At 39.7% G+C, this 16,948-nt stretch overlaps 1 protein-coding gene across 1 annotated transcript in view; it reads right to left on the bottom strand.

Annotated features, from left to right (window-relative positions):
- Positions 1-3,440: 3,440 nt before the first annotated feature.
- The window catches only part of Impg1 (interphotoreceptor matrix proteoglycan 1), a 103,314-nt gene continuing 89,806 nt past the window's right edge, over positions 3,441-16,948 (bottom strand). Inside the window, exons 14-16 of the mRNA XM_051173167.1 lie at positions 11,020-11,215; positions 5,438-5,504; positions 3,441-3,647 (exon numbers count right to left, since the gene is read on the bottom strand). Coding sequence (XP_051029124.1) covers positions 3,570-3,647; positions 5,438-5,504; positions 11,020-11,215 — 341 coding nt within the window. The 3' untranslated portion in view covers positions 3,441-3,569. The remainder of the gene's footprint in view (positions 3,648-5,437; positions 5,505-11,019; positions 11,216-16,948) is intronic.

The raw sequence follows: 16,948 nt of genomic DNA, 5'->3' as shown, positions 1-16,948 counted from the left end.
TTTCTCTCCTTTGATTGGTGTCTTTATTTGTGCAGGATAGCAAATAAGCTTCATTTCCTAATCATAATAAATATTGTTCTTGAAAGAAATCTAGGAGCCTAATTGATTGTTAGTGACTTGTTGATTCAGTTTGTTTTTCTGAAGCACTTTTTAACATACCTTCTATACCCATGAATAAGCACTAGATGAAACATTAATCAGAAAGTGTAAACTATTATGACATAAATCAAAAATTTAAAGAATTTATAGGGAAGATAGGATGGCAAAGTATTGTTTAATTGTTTTTTTTTTTGTGGTTTTTGCTTTGGCAATTCTATAGTTAAATATCAAACCATTTTCTTCCTAATTATGTCACCCAGGTGTTTGTCCTATAATTTATATGTTTCAAGTAGTCTCCTAAGTTAATTTTGCCAAGCAGGAGAACTGCCTCAATTCAGGCAGGCCGTGAGCCTTCCACATGTCATAGCACTCAGATCCTTGCAGGGAAACTTCAGAGTGTCATTTTTGGGGGACACAGCAGAAGCAGCACTCTCCAAGACGCTGGCTCAGCTTCTCTTCCATGTTTTGTAGGTTCAGATCCACAAAATCTATTCGAGAACTGGGTGCATCTAAATCAATTAACTCTTATTTTAATCAACCATTTAAAATTACAACTTTAAACATATATATGCTAAACATGAAGAACAAATTTCTCTTATGCTTTTCAGTTTCACTTTCTTCCACAGTGTGTGTACATTTTAACAGAATTTAAAAAAGAAAAAAATGATGTCAGCTGTTTCCCTGATGGATTTAGTTGTGACACAATGCCCAATGCTAGCAGCACAGATGAGATGTGTGTCAGCAGAGAGCTATGCTCTCAGTGAAAGCAGGGAGTTTTCAGAGGTCTTGTGTGTTCAGAAGCTGCAGCCCCTTCATTGTCAGGGACAGGACACCTGTACAGGACTATGTAAAGTAGCAGAATAACAGACCAGCCTGCCCCACAGGCATCCTAGTGAAGCACCTTCTCACCCTGGCCTGTAAAAAAGTCTTCACAGGCCAGTGAACCCTTTTGTTCCACAAGCAACCAAGGAAACAACCTAGGAGGTGCTTGGGAGATTTAGATTGTAGAAAGCAAAGGCAAATTAATAATAGATATTTATTACATGTGATCTTTATTAATTGGGTTGCTTTTTCCATGTTGGGGATTGAACCCAGGGCCTCACACAGGCTAGGCACTACTACAGAGGTACCTCCCTGGCCTTTAGTTGGATACTTTTGGAAGATAGTTTCACTCACAGGTTACTAATATGGTCCTTAGGAGATTCAAATATGTAGACCTTTGGTTTCTTAAAATAGCTTTAAAACACTTGGATCAGCAGATTATTTATTGAACTAATCATCCTGTTAAATCTAAGTAAATGATAATCTTACCTCCTTATATGAAAAAAAAAGGTGTAGAAAGCCAGGGATGTCATACAATTTAGTTCTAGACCATGAAGGAGATATAGATGCATTTTTTCCAGCTGTGTAAGAGTGAAAACATATTTTGTTTGCTCAGCCAATCCTGGGAGACTTACAAAGGATTGTTCCTGTATTTCCCCATTTATCTTTAGTGTTGGTAAATATGTATTGAGTTTTAATTTCTCCCAGAAGATCCACTAACATCAAGGGAGGAAAAGGCAGAGGACATTAACAATGAGGATAAGGATGAGGTGTGGAAACAGTGATAGCCATAAGGGCAGAGAAGAGCTGAGACTATGTCTCAGCTGGGAAACACTGATACAAATACTCCTGGGTCCTTGCTGAGTTTTAGGATGCATTTTGTGCAGCTTCAGAATAGAAATTAAGGTTAGTATACTTGGATATTGAGTCACTTGATATGTAGATCTTAGTAGCTGAGAATGGTGTAGCTGAACTGGATGTGCCCAGGAAAGAACGTGGCATCCTGCACAGCAGCCTCGTCTGGCGGTAGGTAGTCTGCCTGTGTCGATGGAGCATCTTTTGACTGTTTGGTGCAATTCACAACAGTGTCTTCTTACCCTAACCCTGACCAATGTATGAGGTAACTTTGATTCTTGGAAGTTTCCCAGGAAATAATTAGGAAAAATTAATGTAGGTTGAAAATGGCATAACCTTTAATCTTAACTAAATCAATATAGAAACTCAACTTGAAACTACAAACAGGCATATTAAGTGGCCACTTTTCACTTCTGAAAATCTGTCTATTGTTAATTGTTAATTTTTCTTAATGAAAAGTATGTATCTAGTACTTTCCTAAAATACTGTTGTACTGGAAACTCAAATAAATGCCTTATATGTAGAACATCCTTGTGTGCTGTGTGCTTTTAATACAGGGTGTGAAATGTCACACTGTTGGTAAATCTCAGACGTGGCATGTTGTGGATAGAGCCCTTGCTAGGTGGCTGCATGGAGAAGGAGGCACTCCAGAAGACAGGCAGGGCTGTGTGTGTGCTACTAAATCCATTTGAGACTGGAGGCAAACCATCCTTGGATGTCTCACTCCAGACTCTGACAAATATGAGAAGAGAAAGTCTGTAAAATTTGTAAAGCCAGAGAAGATAACCTCTCAAGGTTCAGATCACAGGTCTGTATAGCTCTGTTTGGAGTGTGGGATCTTCTATGCTCTCAGTGGGTCCTGATCTGTACAGCTCTACAAGGAGTGTGGGATCAGCCATGGTCCTAGTGGGTCTCTGAAAGGGAAGGAGACTAATGTCTTTCCTCAATGCTTTTCTCCAGATGTCAAAAGACGGACGATCCACAGAGTAGAAAGCATTTAGCCTCCTCATATTGTACAGAATGTTTTACCTCCTTAGCTTCTCTATAAAGACCTGGTGTGCACTGCTTAGCAAAGGACAAAAATGTGAATGAATGGGCTTGGATACAAAGGGATAGACAGTTCTCCTATTTTAAATATTTCTCTTGCTGTGGTTGGCCTCATGCTTTTACAGTTCTGTTTGCATTTGGGATGTTTCAGGGTAGGATTGGATCAGTCTGTCTTTGCCATTATTCTTCACTCTGTAACCTTATCACCATCTATCAATTTGACATCCTTATGCAGATATATATCTTCATTGGTCTGGAGACTGGAGTAGGAATGGGATGAAAACTCCTCATTGTGGGGCCACAAGTAGGATTTCAAAAGTCTTGTATCCCTTCTCCATGGGAGAATACCACTTTTCAAAATACTGTCTTTATTGTGAGGAAATATTCTGATTTTGGTTTGGTAGTTTTCTAAATATTGTTATCAGTGTCTACTATTTTGTTATCTTAGCTATATTAAAATAACCTATTTAAATCACTTATCAAATCCATGGGATAACTAGTAACATATGGATTAATTTTATATAAATCTATGAATATAATATTTATATTGATTAAACAAGATTTTGCCTCAAATATATTTGACAATTGGACTTTGAAGAGATGTGGAGATATGAATTTTTCATCGAGTAGCACATTAAATACTGAACTGTATGCCAATATACACACATACAGTTCAAGACATCCATCATCTGGTGGAAAACATACTTTCAACATACTTTAAAATATAATGTGTATATTTTCAACTTTTAATTTCTGTCCCAATCCTGATGGTCAAATTCTTCAAGCCCTAGTGCAGATAGTTCAGAATTTCTTTTCTTGGCTACCTGGAAGACAAAGAGTTTTATTTTAACAGTCATGAAGGTCAAGTCAACAGTTCATTCTGGTCCAACTTCCATTGGTGGGTGAGAGGGTGGGCTTGCCATTTAGGAAATCTTTGAGAGGCCAGAGAAGCTTCCATGTATTATTAACTTTACAACCCACTAGGACCGCATTCCTTCCTTCCCTAAGACGAAATACATTTACAGGATGATCCTCTTTTTGAGCAGAGATGACAAATAGTCTGTTCATGAATTTTACTGTGTTTCTTTCCATTTACAGAAGACACCACCAATCTATTACAGTATTCTTCCATAAGGAAACACATGTCCTTCAGCTACCACAATGCCTGTAATGGTGGAGAATCTGCACTGCTGCTTTTTGTTTGTTGTTACTGTGTCCCCCTCCCCCCGCTTCCTTTTTTTAACCGTGAAGTCAGTTTCTTTTATTCACTGGCAACCTCATTTGACACATGGCCCTTAACTCTCTCTGGTATTTCAAGATTTAATTGGTGTTTGCTTCATCCTGGATGAAACATATTGTCTCTTGGTGTTAGCTCTCTGCTCAGGAGGTTGACAGTTGCATATAGTTTTCCTTAGGAAAGCAAATCACCTTTCAAAATAGCATCAAATTTTACCAATATCAGATCCTATATCCTGTCATCACTTCGTGGCCCTTCTATAAACTTGTTCTGTTTCTTTAATTTTCCTGGTTTCAGAAATTCAGATGGCATACCTTGCTGCCAGTATGCAACTGAATAAAAATTATTATTCCTTCTAGCCTTATTGTGACAGTGGCCTTGATTGCATGTCAGCTGGAAGTCACCTCAGGTGCAGGCCTGAGGAATGTGTGTTATTGTCTCTAGAATGAACATTGGATGCTTCCACTGATTGTTAATATCCATTGAGTTCATGTAATTTTTGAAAATAGGTAATTTGGGAATGAAAATATCCAATATATTTTCCCTCAAGTTCTTTTATAAAACAAAAACACTATAAATGTTTTATAAAAGTGACTTATCTTTGAAGACTTTCTGAAGTTGCTCATGTCTCACAAATAATGCTGCTTCTGTTTTAAAAAAAATCATTTTTATTTTATGTGCATTTGTGTTTTGCCTGGGTGTATCTAGAACTGGAGTTATAGATAATTGTGAGCTGCCATTTGGGTGCTGAGAACTGAATCGAATCTGGATCCTCTGGAAGAGCAGCCAGTGCTCTCAACCACTGAGCCATCTCTCCAGTCCCAATAATGCTTCTTCTACATTTTTTTTTTAAACTTTGGGTGATTGTTATTTGAAGTTAAAAGAATTAGGCCAGTGGTGACTGGTGCTTATCATCCCAGTACTCCAGAGGCTGAGGATGTAAAGCTCAAGACTGACTTGCACTGTTTTTGGCTTATTTCAAAACCAAAAGAAAAGGAATGTAAGAATAATTTATATGAAATTACTTAGTTCAAAAATTATTACTTGGAAATGTTCTATTTTACAAAACACATTTGACTATCAACACTTTTTTTTTCAAGAAAAGATTGGGAATATTATAAAATACTTAGTTTACTCCTGTGATTTCATTATTTTGTCTATGCATTTCAGTTGATGAGTGCTCTGTCTCTCTCCTTGCACCAGGAAATACCTCCTCCCACCCATATTAAGTTTTGAAAGTCTACCAAATAAAGAATAGGTGCTTTATGTATCTCCATTAAAACTTTAAAAAAAAAAGAGCACAGAACTGGTTCTATTTTTTTTTTCAAAATTCAAACTACTTCAAACCAACTTGAAAAAAAGAAAGTACAATTTTACCTTGTTTTTCTGACTTAATTTTTTAACCCTAAGTTGGTGGGCTTGGTTTGTAAAGTGATCTGGTGGCCTGAAAGAGAAAGCAACAGTATTATCCTTTGCCTGCACAGGCAGAGCAGCTACTGTCTCCTGCTATTTTGGATTTGAAGTTATGACAAATGAAATCAGCTAGTGCAACCTTACAGGTGCAGCTTTGGGTTTTGCCTAGCAGATAGCTTATTTTGGGGGCATTGTCCCCAGAAGGGTTGACGGAAACTCATGGGAAAGATGGGAGGATACATCATGCCAGGAGTAGTTACTGTTCAGGCCACGCTCTGAACTGTCGCTGCTCTGAGAACTCTGTCAGAGCATTTTGTTCACAATGCTATTCAAGAAAGAGTTGATTGTTACTGCTCTATATAATTCTAGACTTCATTATATTATACAAATTCTGTTCATAACATATATGTTTTTACTTTATAGTCCCACATTATAAAGTGGGATATAATATCTGGAGGATATCTTTCTATACAGGTTCTCTTACAAGTAGAGATTTATTTCTTCTAATCTTTTAAAATATGTATATTCATGGCTTCATTTTTTATTTTAATTTTTTGACAGTTCATAGCTTTGTATAACAAATTTTAGTAAATACAGAGAGTGTAAATATCACTCTCTGTTCTCCTGTCAACTCTCCCCCTTTTTCTGATGAAACCCTTTTATCTCTGAGCATTGATATAAGTTCCCTCACCCTTGGTAACCATCACATCTTGATAGCTCCTCTTCGGTTGTGTGCCCAGGATATCTGGGTAAGGGAAACAGAGAGGCTGATCTGACCTAAACTTGTTTTGGGTGCACATGGGTAAGATGAAGTTGTGTCCTCTGGTACATCTTTATGGACAATCCCCTCCTTATGCATATGATTCAAATCAGATGCATTATAAGATGGGGGCATGCATGGTATGAACAGTAAATTAATAACTCAATTATAAATCAAGATAGAGAACTGCCAAACTATGCCCCTTAGTAGCCAGCTCTTCCTTCTCTTAGACCCTATAACAAGATGCTCCAGGCTACAGCCGGTGAGCTTTGGGTACCTTATTCATGCAATGCACTATCCATCTTAATAGTTATCCCTCTGTAATCCACATGATTGCATTACCTTCTGTAAGTCCATGTGAACCCCTATTCTCAACTGTTTTGAAAAACCCAAGAACCTAGAAGCTCCTGGGCCAGACCATGAACACCAATAATGAAAACAATGATGTAAACATTTGTGTGTACAATTTGTAGTGACTAGATGTAACTTTTAAACATTGTTTGAAAGTAGAGTACCTGAATCGCATTTACATTTTTAGAGATGCTGACAAGCTTTTCTTGAAAAGGGACATTTCTGAAGTGCAGCTCCACCAGCAGTGATGGGCAGAAGCAGTGTTGCTCTCTGCTCCACATTATCTGCACTGGATATCATCAACCTTCTTGCCAAACTCATAAGCAACACATAGGAGACAGGACATCCCTGCCCACAGCGAGACCAAGCATCCTCTGTACTCAGTGGGGTTTGGATTTCTTATGTGATCAGCACCTCTGTATCTGTTGCTCATTTTATCATTAGGATGTTTGTCTTTTTCTCATTTCCAAAGGAACTTTAGAAACAGAATGTTAAACCCATATGAAACTATGTTAGTGCCTCAATTGTCATGAACATAGAGACAGCAATGGAATTTGGTCAGTGTCACCTCCATGGGTGGATACCCTGAGCTGCATGTTCTTGGGGAACACTTTAGAATGGCACTTCATGGTCTCAGTAAGCTCATGGGTGGGCTCTTTCAGTCATCATCCATAAGGAAACTACATTTAGAGAAGGAATGCATACATGATCACTCAACAATTTCTTACTTGGTTACTAGACTGCACTTTTAACCATAATCTGACCCCAGATCATTGCTTCCTAGTCATGTTCAGGTGATTGTTGCCTTAATGGAACAGGGTGAGTATTACTAAAGAAGAGAAGACTGTGGTAGGAATATCCATTCTAATATGATATCTTCTCTCTGCATCAAAATCCCTGAAGAATATTCTCTAGAAGGTAATATAACCAGAATACAGTCTAGGTTTGGATCCACATGGTCCACATGTGCTTCTAGTATCCTCCTTTCTACCCACTCTAATTCCTTCTCAGCTTCAGCTGATAGTATTCGTGGACTATTCAAGTCCTTATCTCCTTTTAGGGCCATTTTCAGGTTTTTCAAATCATGCCCTTCTACTCCAATAATGGTTTGCAGTGGAGAAATCTAGATCATTAAGAGTCTGGTAGCGATCTCTTCTGATCTGGTCTTTTTGTGGTCTAATTTTCTGTAGACCTATTTTATATCCTAAGTAGTTGATGGACTCTCCTTTTTGTATTTTTTTTCAGGTGCAATTTGTAATCCCCAGCGAGGTAAAACTTCCTTTACTTTCTCAAACATTTTTTCTAATATTTCTCCTTTAGAGTCAGCTAACAATATATCATCCATGTAATGATAGATTATGGATTGTGGAAACTGTTTACGAATTATTTCTAACAGTTTTTGTACGAAATATTGGCACAGGGTGGGGCTATTTGGCATTCCCTGTGGCAAAACCTTCCATTGATATCTCTTCACCGGTTGAGAATTATTGTAATTAGGTACTGTGAAGGCGAATTTCTCTTTATCTTGTTCTTGTAAAGGTATAGTGAAGAAGCAATCCTTTAAGTCAATAACTATAATAGGCCATTCTTTGGGTATCAAAAAGGCAAGGGCATTTGAGCCTGTAGAGAGCCCATTGGCTGGATAACTTTATTGATGGCTCTCAGGTCTGTAAGCATTCTCCATTTACCAGATTTCTTTCTGATCACAAATACAGGAGAATTCCAAGGGCTGGTTGATTCCTCAATATGTCCAGCATTTAGCTGTTCCTGAATCAGGCTTTCTAAAGCTTCTAACTTCTCAGAGGTCATAGGCCATTGTCCTGCCTAGACAGGTTCCTCTGTTAGCCATTTTAAAGGTAGGGCTTTTGGTTCCTGTGTTTGTTCAGCACTTGTATTCTGTTTTTGTACTGCCTGGATATTTGGTATCTGTCTTGTATAGTACTTAACAGTATTTTTTCCACAATCATGAGGTTGTTTATGGTTCCTATCTAATACTAGAGGAATGTTAATCTGTGTATTCCATTGCTGTAATAGATCACGACCCCATAAATTTATCACTACATCAGCCACATATGGTCTCAACCTTCCTCTCTGTCCTTCTGGTCCTATACATTCAATGTAGGGTGACTGTTCAGGTGGCTTGCTGTTTCTGTCCTTGCTGCACCTTTTGGAAGTTGTCCATCCGCACTTCCTGTCTACTCTAGTATTGTTATTTTCCTTCTCAGGTCTTGATGAGGTGGAAGATTAAACTATCACAACTATTATTCTCTCTTCCTAGTTAGATATATTAGGTACTAGACTTATGTTTTCCAGCTTAGGACAACTCTATTGTAAACTCCATTAGGCCTTCACCCTAGGACTAGATATGTAGGTCATTTTGTTCTCGATTTTCCATTTCTTAGAGCACACTTGTTATTCACTGTTTTGTATATAGTTTTGTATTAAGCCTAAATCTTTTCTTTAGACTAAAAGGGGAATTGTAGTGAGATAGTCCTTCTGTGGCACTGACCACGCCCATTGGGGGGTGGAGCCATGGGCAGAAGTGACCTGTGGAAGGAAGTCGGAGGGAGAGCCGCCGGGAAATGCTCTCTTGCTGGTGTGACTCGGACAGGAGAGGATTGGGTTGAATTTCCTGGTGTTCATCTGTCTAGGTTGTAAGTTATTTCTCCCTGAATAAACATCTATTCGGCCTATTTGTTTATCCTGATCCTTATTTAACCGTGATAGAAGAAATCTCTCTAGTTTCTTGCAGATGGAGTTCTGGGCTTTAGATGGCCATGTGTTCTGGTGTGACATTTGGGAATGTGGTCACTTGAGTGAGTAAGAGGGGAGTGAGGAAACCAGAAACACCTGCCAGCCATCTCATCTCACACACCAATAATAAGCATTTAGTTGCGTGTCAGGAGGCTGTGGTTGAGAAAGGGTGGCTGTGTTCTTGAAAGTGGCCTATGACTGGCCCATGCAGAAGCCCTTGAGAGCAGACTTTTTCTGGATATCATTAGATATCCTTGTGTGTCTTGCTCTCTCCTAAATACACATTGGTGTCTTATCACATCTTAGTTCCTTCCCATGCCCACTGAAGAGCTTCTCTGATGCATTCTGTTTCATGTAGAAATAACATTATAAAACTTACAAAGAATGGACTACTGTAATCATTAAAAATGTTACTATAGGAAAAAAACCTTTCATGACAAGAGGAAATATTCGGGTTAAAAAACCAAGCTGATGGGTTGCTGAGATGTTTTACTGGATAAAGTTCTTGTCATGTAATCATAAGGACCAGAGTTCAGATCCCCAGCACCCCTGTAAAACCTGACAGGCAGTGAGTGTGTTTAATCCCAGTGATTCTCCGGTGAGATGGAACCCATGGAATCTTGTATCAAGTGAGCCTGGCATATGAAACAGTAAAAGAGAAAAAGAAAGACCTTGTCTCAAGTAAGGCTACACCCAAGGTTGACCTCTGACTTCTACACACATTTGGTAGCACATGTCATGGGGGCGAGGTGGGGGGGAAGGCGAGCACAAGAGAGAGTGAGATGACTATAAAACAAGTCATTCTGGTTCCATGCTTTGTTAAAAAATTCTTAATTCAACATAAATGTGAACATCAAGAGAGAATAAGTGTGATGAGTTGTTTAGCACACTGACTTCTAACTTTCTATATTGTTTAGTTTTCTAATGATGAATGATGCTGTTGCACTTGTGAACAGAGTGCTCTACATTTCCCAAATGCACACATGCACACATGCCTGTTGAAGCCAGTAAGACAACTCATGGCTTTCTTGCTTCTCTATGGGACTAGTGTAAACATACTAACAGCAGCTCTGTACAGGGCTTCCAAGTGTGACCCTTGAATCACAGCCCTAGCTGTGCTTGAGTCATGCCCCCACCTCTGAGTCAGAAGCAGAGCATAGAAAGGTGAGAGAAGTAGTTTTCACAAGGCTTCTGGAGATGTCCTTCACCTAAAAAAGTGACCTTTTTTTTTTTGTATGTTTTTTGTCACTAACAACATCCACAACAATGCAATAGTATCATTTTTCTTTTTTTGTTTGTTTTTTTTCGAGACAGGTTTCTCTGTATTTCTTTGGATCCTGTCCTGGAACTAGCTCTGTAGACCAGGCTGGCCTCAAACTCAGAGATCCACCTGCCTCTGCCTTTCGAGTGCTGGGATTAAAGGCGTGTGCCACCAACGCCCGGCTCATTTTGCTTAAGCACATTTTAATGTATTTACACTTAAGAGTGAGGCCACATGAAAGAAGCTCTTGGAAAGCAGGGTCCCTTGCTTTGTTTAAGGTAAATAATTTACCTTAAAATATCCAAATTAAACTTCTGACTGGTGGTCTAGAGGAGCACATGAATTTATCCACACTCTGGCTTTCTCAAGAGTATGAGCAATGGATTCTTCTTGGGTCTGCGATCTGCATGCTTGACCTACCTGCATGGAGCTGTCTGTCCTTGGCCAACCTCACATGTCTTTCCAGAGGGACAGAGATTTTGGTCCTGGTAGTCCATGGTCCGGTGGCTCTTATGCCCCTGTCTGCAGTGACACTCTGCTTCCTGAGTCCACTCATTCTTTACACACTGGGCAAATTTGCCACAGTCCAGGAATTTGCAGGGATCCACCTGATCAGCTGCCAGAGACAGGGCAGATTTTATGAATGCATGGATATTTAAACAGTGTGATTAGCATCAGTTAAAGGTGATAGACTGAATGTATTTATCATTGCTCATTTTGGGGTGGGTTGTGCTGTAGTGGTACTTAGGCTGGAGGAAAGAGAAATACACTTTGTATCTCTGATAAATTAATCTAGACCAGGGAGATAATATATTTATCTCCAACTCTAATTATGTGCAGACTTTGGAGTACAGCAAAGTCATCTGGAGGCCACATTCAGACAGATTCCTTCAGAGAGGGAATTATAAATTGAGAACATCTCAAGATGCTTTGTTCTGGGACCACACTGGCCCTGTCAGCGCTCACTTGCTCTTATAGAACTGACACTGAGCCCATAGCAAAGCAGCAAATTGCCAGAGTCCCCAAGTACTGGTGGCGAAACTGCAGGCAGTCACCAGATTGCTGTTCTTTCTGCATTGAAATGGTTTTTTTTTTAATCCGATTACTGTGTCCATTATGTACACAGGCCCAGGGCAGGCAGCTATATATAAAACCACTCTTTTCCGAAGTCCTGGAAAGTAATTTACACAGTTAATTCCATGTAAGAAATCCAATTTGTAGTCCACTATGAGTTTGAGTATGAAGATGAATTTGGAGCCAAGTCAACCCCTCAGGAGTGGTTTGACCTGAGGCTTTAAAATGATGGCCCATGAGATGACTCAGTGAGAAAAGCACCTGCCATGAAGCCCAGTGACCCAAGATCAAGTTCCTGGATTCACCTGGAAGGAGGGAGGGGAGACCTGACTTTTCTAGGTCTTTAGTTCTGACCTCTGTGTGTGCCACCCACACACGTACAATATATACACATAAAATAAAACATTATAAAAACTAGCTTCTCTTGGATGTTTATGACTGGGACAGATGTTCCCATCATTGACAGCAGCAAGGGCAGAGGTGTGGAGAGGAGAAAAGAGAGCAGAGGGCCAGAGGCTTGTGACTGGAAAGGCTCGGAGGTAAGATAGAGAAGGCATGGTAGCATCATTTCTGAATGCCATACTAAGGTATTTGGACTTTTACAACACAACTTCCTCATTGCTACATCAGTGATGCTAGGTATTGGCACATTCCAGGCACATAGGATCCACAGAAGGTTTTTGCCCAAGGGAAGAGTCTGATCAGAAATGCACTTTTAGAATATGAAGAATTAGGAATTTATGTGTTTAAAGTGTTACAATGACTTCAGAAACCCTCCAGTCCAGCATTTTCCCAGTGGGAACATTTATGGAACTCTGAATCAGTGGGATTTGACATTCTTTGTACTAAAAAGTCATGTTGGCTAAATAAGCTTAAAAAAAAAAGTTGTGTGATTATTGATGAGAGTGTAAATTTGTGCAGTCATTAGGGAAGGCAGAATGTTGGCAGCCCCCAATTAAAAACAGAACCACCAATGGTCCAGCAATACCACCTCTGGGTATCTCATGTGGTGGCTTGAATAAGGGAGTAGAACTGTGTGAGAGGCTTAGAAGGATTAGGAGTTGGGGTCTTTTTGGAGTAGGAGCTGTGGTCTTTTTGGAGTAGGTGTGGCCTTGTTGGAGGAAGTCTGTCACTGAGGGTGGGTTTTGAAGTTTCAAAGAAGCCCCTAGCAGACCTAGTGTCTCCTTTTCTATGGACCTAGTTTCCTATGGACCACAATGTGACACTGTCAGTACCATGCTTGCCTACATGTTGCCATACTCCCTGCCATGACAAGAGTGGACTAAGCCACTGAAACTGTAATCAAGACCTCAATTAAATGCTTTCTTTTATAAGATTTGCCTTGGTCATGGTGTCTTTTTACTACAAAGACCATGCCCTAAGAAAATGAAATCAGTACATTGAAGGGACATCTGCAACCCGACATTTACTGTAGCACTATTCACAGTGGGAATAACCTAAGTGGCCATCAACTGATGGACAGAGCAGTTCACACACACACACACACACACACACACACACACACACACACACACACACGCACACACACACACACACATGGAATACTATTCAGATGTAAAAACAAGAAATTTGTGTGGAGAGATGGTTTCATGATTCAGAACAAATACTACTTTTGCAGAGGACCTGAGCCACTCTAGGTGGCTCATAACCACCTGAAACTATAGCTCCAATAGATCTGATGCCCTTGTGTGGCCTCTGTGGGCACCTGCTCTCTGCTCTATCTTACAGTCTCTCAGATAAAAGTAAAAATCTAAAAAACACACACAATTCAAGAAATACTTTTATACATTTCATTTGTAACATATGACTGAATCCGAGGACATTATGTTAAGAAAAATAAGCATAGAAAGACAAATACTGCATAATCCCACTTACACATGGGTTTAAAAACACTGGTCTTGAGAGTAGAGTAATGGTTGCCAGATTCTCAGAATAGTAGGTAGGAGAGAGGGTTGGGGAGAGACTGGTTCAAAGGTGTTAAGTTACAATCAGATGAGAGTAGAAGATTCTAAATGTCCTATGACAAAGTCCTGTGACTATGACTAATAACAATGCACTTTGTCTCTCCAAATAGCCAAAAGAGAATATTTAAAAAATTCTCATCATGAATAAACAACAAATGTTTAAGATAATGGGTATATTAATTGTCCTCGATGAGAACCAAATATATACATATGCTGAAACACTACATTGTATCTAATAAATATGAATACTTATTATATGTCAACCAAAAATAAAATAGGGATACAATGGCATTCACTTGTACTACTAGCCACTTGTGAGGTCTGCTTAAACTCAGGATTTTGAGACCAGCCTAGATAACGCAGTGAGACACACCTCCCATCTTAAAAAAAAAAAAAAAGCAATAAAATAAATACAACAGGTGGCCCCCTCCTTCTCTTTTCTCTCCCAATACCACCTCTTTATATTTTTATTTCTAAATCTTGTGGGGTCATTAATAGGCTCTTCTGTAGCCAGCTGCTCAACTAATTAGCAGAGCAAGAAGCTGTGCAGGTGAATGGGTTGAGAATTGGGATGCTGTATCCTCCCTGTTTTTGCAGGACACTGACATGTGGTAGGATGCTCCAAGTGAGGGAGATGAATTTGACCAACCCAGGTGTTTGGATAAGAGAATGTCCTTAAACAAAGATAAAACAAAACAAAACATGATTTGGGTCTCCCGGCAAGGCAGACTTCTAAAGTCTTTGTGTGAGGTTGCATTTCTCTGTAGCTTTCAGGTCCCGCATGTGAACTAGCTTTCATCTCATGGTTCTCAAGGCTAGCATGTTAAGGAATTGTGTCACTGTTGAGGCAATAACTTGAATTCCCCCTGACTACCCAGAATATTATACACTCAAGACCTGCTTTAAAAATCAGAAATGCCAGCAACTTTCCATGCACTGTGTGCTTGGAAACAGAAGCCAGTGTAGGGGGTCAGAGGGTCATGGAGGCTCCACTTCTTTCTCAGGGATAGATATTTAACTTGGGAAGCTGACCAAAGAAAGCACAGGTGCTGAGTCCAATAGCAAAGATGTGATAAAAGAAGTGTTTCTAATTTTACCATAATTCTCCTTTGTCCTGACTGCATAGTCTGTGTATCATTACAGCTGCACAAAGCGCAGGCAGAATTGGGGCAATGCGTTTGCCAAATGTGGAATTCCTGAATCAGATGTGAAGAATGAATGAAACCATTTTATAAATTAGTTGGTACCCTCATGCTGTTTATTTAAGGTGAGTCAACAGAGAGGAAGGAGACTTTAAATCTTCAAGCTTAGGTTTTGTTTGCAGTATATACCTTCCTAGATACTAAGATAACATCCATTTAGTTGACAAATATCAACATGGCCTTTCCAAACTTTTATCACTAAGAATTGGTATGGATGGTTTTATGTCAACTTGATACAAGCTGAAGTCATCTGAGAGGAGGGAACCTCAAATAAGAAAATGGCTCCACAAGATTGGGCTGTAGTCAAGCCTGTGGGGAATTTTTTAAAATTAGTGATTGATGGGGGAGGGTCAAACCCACCTATTGTGTATGGGGCTACACCTGGGCTGGTGGTCCTGGGTTCTATAAGAAAGCAGGTTGAGCAAGTCATTAGGAGCAAGCCAGTGATGAACAGCAATATGAAAGTGTAAGTAAGATAAACCCATTTCTCCCCAACTTGCTTTGTTCATGGTGTTTCATGGCAGCAATAGAAATCCTAACTAGTAGAGTATACATTTTAAAAAAAATTATTCATATAAAATGTTTACATCTCAGAAGGAATTTTGAAGATAGAAGGTGTGTTACAGACTTTCAAAACTAACTTGGTCACTTAGCAACTGAAGAAGCTGAGATCTTGTGAAGTTGGTTGTTGCTAAGATCATGCCTGTTTGTGCTTAGGTCTCTAACAGGTTCTCAAGTCTGTCACCTTGTGGGCTGTGTGACATGATCTAGGGAAGGACACAGCCCCAAGGCAGAGTTGTTGGGGGTGTTTGCTAATATGGCAGATGTTGGCAATCACAGTTAATTAGTTTCCCAACAGAAGAGGTAATGCTTACAAGACTAATTTAAGAAGCAATTCTCACAGCTTCCTTCCACTGGCTTATCTTTAGAGCATTATCCCAATGATAATTACCTACACATGGGAAGTAACAACCTGAAATTCATTGTCTTAAGGTTGTCCCTTGGCTTGAAAAGAGGACAAAGGAGACATAAGATCAACAGCAAACTACACAAATAAAACAAAAGAGATGCCATTTTATAGGGAAATATTTTTCCCTATAATTGAGTCATAATTAAATTGTACATGGAGTTGAGGGAGCAGAGTTCTCACAAATTGTTTTATAGGCTAATTGCTCCATAATTGTTTTAGCTTCTTAGATTTGCTTAAGTCTCTTAAACAGATTTAGTTTTTCTTTTTTCAGGAAGATCACACTGTAGATCAGGCTGCACTAGAACTCACTGTGTAACCTAACTTGTAGTAGTTCCCTGCCTCAGGCTCTGAGTGGCCACCATGCCTGGCTACACAGATTATTTTTCTATTGGCTTTAGGAAGGAGTTTGTCAAGAATTTTCACCATGGTCAACTGATGTTTGGTGTGGTTTGGGCCATTTTCTGGGGCTTAGTGTAATTCCTTGATGGCAAAACAACTTACTATTCTATCTTAACCCAGCTGGATGGTTTGTCTGTGCACATATGATAACCTCTCAATAGAGGCAGCTGTACCTGGCATTAGTGAGGCGAGAATGTCAGTGGCTATGAATGTGCAGTGAATGGGGAGGTTTGGATCCATCAAGGCACCTGGAGGATTTGACCTAGTGTTTGACATCTCGTGTGGATTCTTGACAAGGGTAGAGAACACATGCCATTATTTAAGAACGTGTTCTTGTGATCTCCCCACTGATCATGACCTGGAATCTCAGGAGTAGAAGTTGATGTTGTTAAGTGCCATCATGGGGTTAGCACTGTGCCAAGTACTTTTGATACACATCTTCACTAATATTTGCAGCACCCTTCTGTCTGTCTGTCACCTGCCTATCTATCTATCGATCTAACTCTCCTCTCTCTCAGTGTTCCTCTCTCTGCTTTTCCCTGTGTAGCCTAGGGTTTCATGGAACTGGTAATCTCTGCCTGGGCCTCCTGAGTGCCAGGCTTACAGGTGTGGACCACCATGCCTAGCTCTGATAGTATTTTTACACTTCAGTCAGCAAGTATGAGCCAAGGTTAACATCCATCTCTATAACGTTTGGTTTTCCATGTCATTCTAATGGC

The sequence above is a fragment of the Phodopus roborovskii genome, unplaced genomic scaffold (genome assembly GCF_943737965.1).
Source record: "Phodopus roborovskii unplaced genomic scaffold, PHOROB, whole genome shotgun sequence".
In the NCBI taxonomy this organism is placed as follows: Eukaryota; Metazoa; Chordata; class Mammalia; order Rodentia; family Cricetidae; genus Phodopus; species Phodopus roborovskii.
Note: the sequence above shows the minus strand (reverse complement) of the source record. Positions and strands in the feature narration are given on the sequence as shown.